The sequence below is a fragment of the Gorilla gorilla genome, chromosome 8, assembly GCF_029281585.2.
Source record: "Gorilla gorilla gorilla isolate KB3781 chromosome 8, NHGRI_mGorGor1-v2.1_pri, whole genome shotgun sequence".
NCBI classification, from domain to species: Eukaryota; Metazoa; Chordata; class Mammalia; order Primates; family Hominidae; genus Gorilla; species Gorilla gorilla.
This window is the reverse complement of record NC_073232.2, coordinates 108,265,723-108,278,076: the sequence shown is the minus strand read 5'-3', so window position 1 is coordinate 108,278,076 and position 12,354 is coordinate 108,265,723. Positions and strand designations below refer to the sequence as shown.

The 12,354-nt window shown below is 36.0% G+C and overlaps 1 protein-coding gene across 1 annotated transcript in view; it reads right to left on the bottom strand.

The window, feature by feature from the left end:
* The window catches only part of CC2D2B (coiled-coil and C2 domain containing 2B), a 124,785-nt gene that overhangs the window by 24,592 nt on the left and 87,839 nt on the right, over positions 1–12,354 (bottom strand). The window contains 1 exon segment of the mRNA XM_019034433.4: positions 4,851–4,947. Coding sequence (XP_018889978.4) covers positions 4,851–4,947 — 97 coding nt within the window.

Below are 12,354 nucleotides of genomic sequence, written 5' to 3'. Positions count from 1 at the left end.
TATTTTATACTGATACAGGAATCTATTCATCAAAAAGAAATATGTATGTAATATGTAATATATATCTAACATGTATGAACCTAGAAACAGAGTTGCAAAATACAGAGCTAAAAAACATGACATCAAAAGCAAGCTGATAAATTTGACTTCATTGAAATTAAAAACCTTGCTCTTCAAAACACGCTGCTAAGAAAATAAAAAGATAAACTACATATTGGGAGAAAATATCTGCAAATCATGTATCTGACAAAAGACTTGAATACAAAGAACTCCCAAAATTCAATAAGAAAATAACCCAATTTTAAAAATAGACAAAAGACTTGAACAGACACCTCACCAAAAAAGATATATAGATGGCAAATAAATATTTACATGGAAGGGTGCCTAACACCATTAGTCATTAGGAAATGCAAATTAGAGCTACAATGAGAAACCACCACACAACTATTAGAGTGGCTAAAGTTTAAAAGTTTGACCAAGTGTTTGTAAGAAAGTGAAAGAACTGGAAGTCTCCTACATTATTGGTGGGCATAAAAAGTGGTACAATCACTTTGGAAAACAGTTTAGCAGTTTCTTATTCATTTACCATCATATCCAGCTATTTTTATTTACTAAGAGAAATGAAAGCATTTGTCTATAAAAGGACTTTACACAAATGTTCATAGCAGCTTTATTTATAATAGTCAAAAAATGAAAACAACCTAAATGTCCATCAACAGGTGAATATATAAACAAGCAATGAAATGCAATTTTATCAATGGAACACTGCTATATAATAAAAAGAAATGAACTATTTGATAAAACTACAACATGAATGAATCTGAAAATAATTTTTCTGAGTAAAAGAAGCAAAACCAAAAAAAAAAAAAAAAAGAACACATACCATAGGATTCCATTTTCGATAAAATTCTAGAAAATAGAAACGATAGTGACAGAACACAAATCACTGGTTGTGGGCAGGAGGTAGATAGGCCAACAGAGCAGGGGGATACTTTTGAGGGTAATGGATATGTTTATTATCTTAATTGTGATGCCAGTTTCATTGGTATACACATATATCAAAATGTCAACTTATACACTTTAAATATGTGCAGATTATTGCATGCTAATCATTCCTCAATAACACCATTTCCAAAATTAGAGGAAGTATTCATAGTAGGGAGAAGCAGGGATTAGGCATAAAAGGGATTGGCATTCACTACCACCACCACCCCTCCCATTGGCAGCACCCTATGATCTACTCCACTTTTGGCGACTTATATTTTTCATTTCATCAACAAAAGGCCAGAGAATCTAGGGAAAGTGAAAGAAAATAGCTGAAGTTTGAAAAAAGCTGCTAAAACCCCGATTCCTGCCTTTAGTTAATAACCACTGCTTTGGACATTAGGAGCCCTTCCAACTTTTTGCACTTAAGAAGTTACCCCATCCACTTACCAGACAATATGAGAAGTGTCTTTTAAATCCAGAGGCTAACCAGCAACAACAGAGCTGAGCAAGATGGACTGTGCTGCTCTAGTCTAAAAAGTAATAGGCACACTTAGGTAGCTTTGTAGGAATCAAGTCCTTGGAATTCTGACTGATGTGCTCTCAACTGCATTAATCTTTCCATCCTAAGTCCCAGGGATGCTGGAGGCTTCTTAGGTCTACCTTGCCTTAGGCTATTTATTATAGCTCTATCAAGGTTCACTTTAGAATTAGTTCCCTACATGGATGGAGCTGGAGGCCATTATCCTTAGCAAACTAACACAGGAAAAGAAAACCAAATACCACATGCTCTCACTTATAAGTGGGAGCTAAACGATGAGAACACATGGACACATAGAGAGGGATAACACACACTGAGGCCTATTGGAGTGTGGAGGGTGGGAGGTGGGAAAGGATCAGGAAAAATAGCTAATGGATACTAGGCTTAATACCTGGGTGATGAAATAATCTGTACAACAAACCCCCGTGACACAAGTTTACCTGTATAACAAACTTGCATGTGTACCCCTGAACTTCAAAGTCAAATAAAAATAAAAAGTATGTAAAATTAGTTCCTTATGCATCCTCTCTGAGAAGCAATGAAGGAATTTTAAGATCAACAATATGAATTATATATGAAGCAACCTTTAAGGAATCTATTAGTATAGGAACTGTATGTATCAAGTAATAAAAAGAAGACTTAATATCTGGAGCTATAATGTGTATGTGGTGAGTCTGCATATCCTGGTGTAAGTTGAAGCAGGGCCAGGCACTCTGATGGTTAAATGGTGGAAGAGGTGCTGCTATGATTGGACCATCTCTTTAAATAACTCATATAAATAAAACTCAGATATCTGTATATTTAGTCTCTCAATCCCTTGTAAATCAAACGAACCCCTTCATCTTTGTCCTGGAAGATAATTTCTTTGTGAGCAACATAGCTTGTCCAATAGGGTCCCTTATCTTGTCATCAGGAGGAACATCTTTGTATGTTAATCAGCAGTCATAGAGTTGGGACAGTGGCTTGACTAAATGAACCATGGACTAAAGGCTCAAATGTACAGCATGACTTCCACAAGGTAATAAAACTGAAATTTAAAATCAAAAGTTTACACAAAAGCCTTTCAAACATTTGACAATGCGAAGATACAGTATTAGAAGACTGTTAGGCCAAGCAAGAAAATGTTATATATATATATATATGTGTGTGTGTGTGTGTGTGTGTGTGTGTGTGTGTGTGTATATATATAACAAGCAAGAAATGTTATATATATATAAATTCTATGTATATAATATATATTACATATATAAAATAAAAAATAAGTCACTAAATATAAAATACATAGTCTAAGATGTTTACCGAGATAAATTTATAGTCTCAGAATGTTTCTATTATTCATGAGAAGGCAAGAGATCAAACGAACTAGGCATGCAATACATTTGGCCAAAGTAAGTACAAAAATTGTAGTCCTGGAGGAATAGGGAGAAAAAAATAATTAAAATACAAGTGGAAATAAATGAATCAGAAAACCAAAAAAGTGAAAAGTAAAAACAATTTCAGTAGTTGGTTCTTTAAAGAATAGGCAAACATCTTCCAAATTAAATAATTTTTTAAAAAATTGAAAGACATGGTTGGATAAAGTTAGAAACCAGATGAGAGTAGATAATAGCAAGTCAAAAATTATGAGACTATGATGAAAATTTATATGCTAATAAATTTTAAAATCTCGAAAATAACTATTTTTTTTTAAAAGTATTTAAACCAATATCTGAGTTTTGGGTTAGTTTAAGGTCTTTCTGTGGCTACTGGGATTTTTGTTAGAGTTTCAGTTAACCTAAGTTTTAAATCTGGAGTATGCATGGGGCTTGCTCTGCCTGTTCCAAAGGCAGTTCAGTCCATTTCTTTCATGCCAAGCGTTAGAAATAGGCTACGTGTCTGTAAGAGTTCCAATTCTTCAGCTTTCTGCTAATACATAACTGAAGAAAGGGAGATCTGTGGGAAGTAAGAAAACAGTTGATAGCAGGAAGAAAATATACAGGAGGGGCACAGAGAAAAAAAGAGGAAAAATGAAACATTTCTAGACAAAATAATGTTCAGTGATAACTTAAAACCTTCTTTCAATTGTGTGGCTATCTTGGGGCTCAGCCTAGCTCTAGTCATTTAGAAGACAATGGAATGTTTTGGCCCATAGCTACCCTAAAACCTTGTCCATGAGAGGAGGACAAGAATGCAAGGCCCTTTCCTTTTTTAAAGAGCATGCCAATATTGTCACAAACAAGTCTGATACCTAAAGCATGTGGATCTCATTCCAATAACAACAATCTCACTCTAATAACAATGCAAAGCACTTTCAAGGGTTCAGTTGTTAATCAACTGCTATTCAATTCTGATCAAATTAGTCTTTGAGATAATTCACTTTTGAGAGAAAAAATTTGTTAGACATTCTTTTGGGTTTTCTAAGCTTTACCCGTTACCAATTTCGATCATCAGAACACTACTCAGTTTAACTCCTTGGAGAAAAGCTATCATCAAATTATTGCTCAATATTTTACCTTCAGCATTTATCATGGTTGATTTAAAGTTTCTTTAATAAGAATGTGTGTTGTATCTCCTGGAAAACTGGGTTGGAAAACATAGCCAGTATGATTTGCAGTGGTTTTTACAGAAGGCTCGTTCCTGAACCTTTCTCTTCAAGGTCTTGTTCAACTTCTCTGACATGGATCCCCAGGACCTCCAGGTAGAATTAATTGCTCCTTCAGTAGCATTGCCATAGAATTTGGAAAACGTTTCTATTAAAGCATTTAATCTACATACTTTAAAAGAGTAGATACTGTGGGTATGCATCTTTATATTTTTAGTAGCAAGTTCAATAGGGAGGAAACTAACGTTTATTTTGGAGCTTGCTAGGGTGCTGGGCATTGTGCTAGGAACTTTTACACATCTATGAGGATGACAGTCAGTAATTTTAGAAATTAGATTAAGTAGAACTGAATTTTAGCCTTAGGAATAATTTGATCTCTTTTGCAGGAGTGGTATATTTTCTTTGATCAGATAATGAGATATATGTAACCTATTTCTGTTTATATTTCTGTATTGGCTACAGGAAGCTTACATTTAATTGTAATGTTCAATTGCAGAAACCTACTTCTCCCAAGTTCTTGATATATTTATTCCTCCTCCTCCTGTATGTGGTTTATGATCTCTGCTATTTTTGAACTGACTTGTTATATGTCTGATTTTATTGCAAATTGCCTCAAATCCTTTCAAGAAAATGTTGGATGTAGACATTGCATCTAAAAGCATATTTACAAACATGTTAGTAGACTTCATTCAGTTTGACCTTAGAATTATTTCATCATTGGCTATTGTAATTATTCTACTTTACCTCATGTTTTTCAGTCATCATTTCATCAAAAATGTTGATATATATGTTATCTTTTATTTTAGATAAGCTTGAGAAGCTATAATCATGTCCTGGTGAGCTGCAAATAAGAAAAATATATTCAAATGCTTAATTTTCTCAAAATCGACTTATTTCCTAAGAGCACTATTCATAAAGAACTATAAAATTACCTGTGTTGTTTTCTTTTATGAAGTATAAACTAAGAAAAAGCTCTAGGTTCTGAAGACTGGCTGCTACCTTTCATTAGAGCCAGCATGTGCTTTGTAATTTACATGTCTCTTAAGATGAAAAATAAAAATGTTTAAGTGTTGAACAGAAAGGCTTTCACTATAGCTATCAATTGCAAAGATTCTTTGAAGTATTGTATAGATTTTTCAACTATCTTAAATTCTGATAGTTTCTGCTAGTTGACACATAGAGATAAAATGCTCTTTTATTCCCAGTTAATAGATATGACTTTAAATACAGAATTTACGGCCCGGCACGGTGGCTCACGCCTGTAATCCCAGCACTTTGGGAGGCCAAGGTGGGTAGATCACCTGAGGTCAGGAGTTCGAGGCAAGCCTGGCTAACATGGCGAAACCCTGTCTCTACTAAAAATACACACACACACACACACACACACACACACACACACAATTAGCCGGGCCTGGTGGCAGGCGGTTGTAATCCCAGCTACTCAGGAGGCTGAGGCAGGAGAATCGCTTGAACCCGGGAGGCGGAGGTTGCAGTGAGTCGAGATCACGCCACTGCACTCCAGCCTGGGTAACAAGAGCAGAACTCCATCTCAAAATAAATAAATACATAAATAAATAACAGAAATTATTCTCTTTCCCATGTTAATTTTCTCCAAGCAGAAACTGGGATAATGGAGTGCATTTAATTTTGCAAGCTGTCTGCTGATGGCATTCTTGATTAGGTACATTTTGGAGGTAGTTGAAAGGGTAGTGTATATCATGAGCAATGAACTTTCACTCTCAGCTCCAGTTTGTGCACTGAATCTCCATCAAACATTTAACAGTGATGGAAATCTCAATCCTGTACAATAGGTTACTTTACACAGAGAAACTGAAGCTCACAGAAGTTAAATAACTTACTCAAGGTAATGCCACCAGCAAATCACAGAGCCTGATCTGGACATAGCTTTTCTTCTTTTTAATATTTTTATTTAGTTTATTTCTTTATTTATATATTTTATATACATATATATATATATATATATATATATATATTTTTTTTTTTTTTTTTTTGAGACAGGGTCTATCTTTCCCAGGCTGATCTTGAACTCCTGGGCTCAAGTGATCCTCCTACCTCAGCTTCTCAAGTAGCTGGGCCTACAGGTTGTACCACCACACTTGGCTGGACCCGGTTCTAACAAACTCCAAAGACCAGGTCTTTTCATTATACAGCTGCCACTGACATTACTTGTTGAATCTTGTTGCTTAAGGAAGCAACCACTATTTCAAAGGATCTTCAACAGCTTCTCTAACTTTCTGAAGCCTACAAGCAATGATGATTGAAAAATGCTAGTTGAGTTTAGAGAACAATTTTAAGTGGAAGTTTCCTTATATTTCCTAGTGATAAAATAACTAGCTGACTCCCCTACTTTGTTCCTCAAGGATTTCCTTTCATGTTGCCAGAATCTAAGAAAGGGCGGGGGAGGCAATATTTATTTACAACATTGCGCTAGCAGGAGAAAGGACAACTGTCATCCTTACAACATTTTTTAGCTTGTTAACTTAGTATATTCCTGACATCACTTAAGTCCTTCTGCATTATTTTGCATTCTGTATTCTGTTAAAATGTTCTTCAGATGTTACCATAATTCTTCCTCCAGAAAGGGCTCATGGAGCTAATTATTTAATATTATTTATTACTTATAAATATTATTTATTATGACTACTTATCCATTTGCTTGTGGTTTTTATTCACTAAAATGTCACAAGAAGAGGGGAGCTGGGGTCTTGTATCAGAGGCAACAAAAAGTAGTAGCTGGATGGTTTTGCCTTATCCAAAGCCTCTGATCCACTTGGTTGTACTCCACATTGTTCTTGGCCTATTTCACTGCTATAATTGCAAGGATGTAAACACTCCCAAGTCTTCTCATTAGTTCACTTATAAGTTTATGTATCTTATTGACTGTTTTATGTTCTCCTAAATTTATTTAATACAGTATATTTCTTCTAACTCTAATGTCTACATTAATATTCCAAATATTTGCAAACACACATGACCACACATTTTACATTTACAAACTTTTCAAACAAATACATTTTATATGTTAATTATTTAACTTGATATTATACAATATTATATAACAGATTTCCCTTTAAGTCAATAATTTCCTTCACACACAAAGAATAAATAGTTCAAGAAAGCAAGTGTCAGAAAACAAGGCAAAGTGAGAGGTACAAGATTCAGACAGGCAGCCAAATAACAAGAATATCTGTTTAGGAACTCTGGCCAACGACTCTGAAAATATAATTGAGCCTATGTTGAATCTGGAAGAACAAATTTTATTTCTGCTAATAGCAGAAGTTCCATAGTATCTAAGCTAACAAAATTCTAAGGCGTGCTTCCTTATAGTTCCCCTACCCCTAATTTGAAATAATGGCATAAACAGGGTCTCCCTTTCCTTGCAAATCCTGTTTAGGATCTGAAGCCTTTCACTTTCAGAAGGGGTGGCTGGGATGTGAATGTTTATATAGCCTCCAAGATGTCATCACATATATGCAAGTGATTATGTCGGTTCTTCTGAGTTCCTTTAGCCTTTGTTAGTGGGGGATATACATTAACATAGGCTTCAGATAAAGCATAGAAATCCTATAAAATCACATAAATGATGAAAACATGAAATATAAAATATTCGTAGGAAATTATAGAAAATAAATTATATAAAAAAAAGATGGCTAATCCACAACAATCCTGCTCTATGTGTATGAATAAGAAGTCAATTTTCCCACCTTTCAAAATAAAAAGAAACATATTATTTGAAAAAATGTTTAGATGTTTAATAGCTACACATACCTGCTCATGAGAGAAATTTATACCCAGCAGTAAAGCATAGCAATACTAAAGGAAGTGGCAATGGAATTAGATCCATTTTACTGGGCCTGTGTGTGTGTGTATGTGTGTGTTCCTAAACACCATGTAAAGGATTATTCTAGTCTATATCTGTTTTATTCCTTCTTGGTAGCAAGCAGGAACATAGGTGTATATTTATTTTTGGATTTAAAAATCTGATTTATTAACTATTTTAATTAAAAATACTTTTATATACAGGAATATTATTGAAAAAGATATCCTCACTCATTCTTCAGAAAATGCAATGGTCTAAAATTTTAATGCAAGTTGACATATGTTCTAAAGTAAGGAAAGTAAAGGAAGACCACTATTTATTAAAGAAGATTTTTTTTAAAAGGACATACCATAAAGGAAAGGACTGGTACAGTTTAAAACTTCTTTTCATCAAAATACATCATAAAGAAAATGAAAAGTCAAGCCATTAGGGAAAGATAGTTTTAACACATATAACTGACAAAGGGCTGGTATCCATAATATATAGAGAATTGCTTTAAAAAAAATAAAGACAGGCCGGGCACGGTGGCTCACACCTGTAATCCCAGCACTTTGGGAGGCCGAGGCGGGATGATCATGAGGTCAGGAGATCAATACCATCCTGACTAACATGGTGAAACCCTGTCTCTATCAAAAATACAAAGAAATTAGCTGGGCGTGGTGGCAGGCACCTGTAGTCCCAGCTACTCGGGAGGCAGGAGAATGGTTCGAACCTGGGAGGCAGAGCTTGCAGTGAGCCCAGATCGCGCCACTGCACTCCAGCCTGGGTGACAGAGCAAGACTCCGCCTCAAAGATAAATATATAAATACATTTTATTTATTTATTTATTTATTTATTTATTTATTTATTATACATAAATAAAGACAGACGAACAATAGAAAAATAGAGAAAAGTATCCTTTCGGCTGGAGCAGCCATCTTCCAGTAATTCGCCAAAATAATGAACGCAAAGGAAAAGAAGAAAGGCACCTGATGTATGTTCTCTAGGCCTTTTAGAAAACATGGAGTTGTTCCTTTGGCCATGTATATGCGAATCTATAAGAAAGGTGATATTGTAGACATCAAGAGAATGGATATTGTTTAAAAAGGAATGCCCACAAGTGTCACCACGGCAAAACTGGAAGAGTCTACAATGTTACCCAACATGCTGTTGGCATTGTTGTAAACAAAGAAGGGCAAGATTCTTGCCAAGAGAATTAATGTGCGTATTGAGCACATAAGCGCTCTAAGAGCTGAGATAGCTTCCCGAAACACGTGAAGGAAAATGATCAGAAAAAGAAGCCAGAGAGAAAGGTACCTGGGTTCAACTGAAGCGCCAGCCTGCTTCACCCAGAGAAGCACCCTTTGTAAGACCCAATGGGAAGGAGCCTGAGCTGCTGGAACCTATTCCCTATAAAGTCATGGCATAATTGGTGTTAAAAAAAAAAAAAAAAAGACCTCTGGACTGTAAAAATGTTTCTCTTCATTGAGAAGAAGTGTGGTGTCCTCTCTCTCAAATAAATATTTAAAGCAAATTTTAATTGTGTCCTAATTCATTATATAATGTCTTTACTAGTCAAATTTAATGTATTTCTTGCTTAGATGTGAGGTGGCTTATTGTGCAACAAATTACTCAATTGGTTAGAAAACAGTCAGATATTATTTATGAAATATTTGTACTGGTTTGAAGATAGTCCCTCTAAATCATCATGGAAGAAATAAAATAATTTCCAAAAAGAAAAAAAAAGAAAAATAGACAAAAGTAATGAAAGGTCATTTCACAGAAAAGAAAATACCAATGACCAATGAACCTATGGAAAGAAGCTCAATGTGGATAAATAAGTAAACTGTGATACATCCATATAATAGAATATTATGCAGGGGTAAAAAGAAGTAAGCAATCAAGCTATAAAAAGACATGGAGAAAACTTGACAGGCATGTTTTTCATGGAAGAAAGCCAATCTGAAATGGCTCCATACTGTATGATTCCAACTATATGACTATGATGGCTAATTTTATGTGTCAACTGGGCTGAGCCACAGTTTCTAGATATTTGGTCAAACATTATTCTAGATGTTTCTCTGAAGGTTTTTTTGTTTGTTTTTTGTTTTTTTCTTTGAGACGGAGTCTCCTTCTGTCACCCAGGCTGGAGTGCAGTGGCGCGATCTCTGTTCACTGCAACCTCCTCTTCCTGAGTTCAAGCGATTCTCCTGCCTCAGCCTCCCAAGTAGCTGGGATTACAGGCATCCACCAGCACAGCTCACCATCTTGGCCAGGCTGGTCTCAAACTCTTGACCTCTAGTGATCCACCCGCCTCGACCTCCCAAAGTGCTGGGATTACAGATGTGAGGCACTGCACCTGGCCTCTGAAGGTATTTTTTAGGTACAGTTTAAGCCAGTCAACTTTGAGTAAAGCAGATCACCCTCCATAATAAGGGTGGACCTTATCCAATCAGTTGAAGGCCTTAATAGACAAAAGACTGACCTCCCCTGTAGAAGAGGGAATTCTGCCAGCAGATTTCCTTCAGACTTAAACTGCAGCTCTTTCCCAAGTCTCCAGCTTGCCATCCTACCCTGCACATTGTGGACTTGCCAGCCTCCACAATCATGTGATCCAATTCCTTAAAATAAATTTCTCTCTCTCTCTCTCTCTCTCTCTCTGTCTACATCCTATTGTTTCTGTTTCTCTGGAGAACCTTGATGTACACAATGACATTCTTTAAAAGGCAAAACTGCGAAGGCAGGAAAAAGATCAGTGGTTGGCAAGGTTCCAGGGGGAGGGAGGGATGAATAGACAGAGCACACAGGATGTTTAGGGGAGTGTAACCATTCTGTGTGATACTATAATGGTAGATACATGTCACTGTACATTTGTCAAAACCTATAGAATGTACAACACCAAGAGTGAACCCTAACGTTCAATATGGACTATGGTTGATAATGATGTATCAATGTTGGTTCATTGATTGTAACAAATATCACACAATGCAGATGTTGATGCTGAGGGAGCTGTGTGTGTGCTGTGGTGAGGGCGTTTGTGGGAACTCTGTACTTCCCATCCAATTTTCTTGTGAGCCTAAAATTGCTCTAAAAATAAAGTCTCTTAATTTAAAAAAAAATTGAAAAAAACCTGCCTCTTTAAAAAGAAATTATAAATTAAACCACAATGAGAATATAATTTTAGATCCACCATATTGAGAAAAATAATTTTTAAAACACAAAATATTATGAAGACATGGCACAAAAGGAAATTGTATATACTACTGTTGGGAGTGTATATTGATATAATCACTTTAGAAAAGAGTTTGGCATTGTCTAGTAAAGTTGAAGCTAACTTCAGCTACAACCTAGCAATTCCACTTTTGAACACATATCCTAGAAAACAGGTTCTCAAAGTGTCACCTGACTAGTAGCATTAGAACCACTGGGAACTTGCTAAAGATGGAATTATCAGACCCTACCCCAGACCTACTGAATTAGAAACTACAGAAGTGGGCTTACCAATCTGTGTTTTAAGAAGCAGGCCAGGTGTGGTGGCTCATGCCTGTAATCCCAGCACTCTGGGAGGCCAGGCAGGAGGATCATTTGAGCCCAGGAGTTTTACACCAGCCTGGGCAACATAATGAGACCCTAGTGCTACAAAAATAAAAATAAATTAGCTGGGTGTGGTGGTACATTCCTGTAGTCTCGGCTACTTGGGAGGCTGAGGCAGGAGAATCACTTAAGCCCAGGAGTTTGAGGCAGTGAGCTATGATTATACAACTGCACTTCAGCCTGGGCAACAGAGTGAGATCCTGTCCTAATTAAAAAAAAAAGCTGTCTAGATGATTTGAATACATAAAAAAGTCTGAGAGCCACTGTCTTAAAAAGAAACTCTTGCACATGTGCTCCAGAAGACAAGTACAAGAATGTTCAAGGCAATATTGCTTGCAATGGCAAAAATTAGAAAAAAGACAAATGTTCATCAACAGAAAAAAGTATAAATAAATTATGGCATTTTTATACAACAGAATACAATATAGAAGTAAAAATAAATAAATAACAATGTCTTAGTTCATTTTGTGCTGCCATAACAGAGTATCTGAGACTAGGTAATTTATAAAGAACAGAAATTTATTTCCTACAATTATGGAGGCTGCAAAGTTCAAAATCAAGATGTCAGCATCTGGTGTCTGGTGAGGGCCTTCTTGCTGTGTCTTCACATAGTGGAAGGTGGAAGGGAAAAAGGAGACAAATGCTGTGTCCTCACATGGCGGAAGAGTAGAAGAAAGTAAACCCACACTGCAAGCCCTTTTTATAATGACATTAATCTATTCATAAGGGTGGAGCTCTCATGGCCTCAAATACCTCCCATTAGGCCTCACTTCCCAACAGTGGGAGTTAAGTTTTCAACACATGAATTTTGGGGAGCACATTTAGGCCACAGCA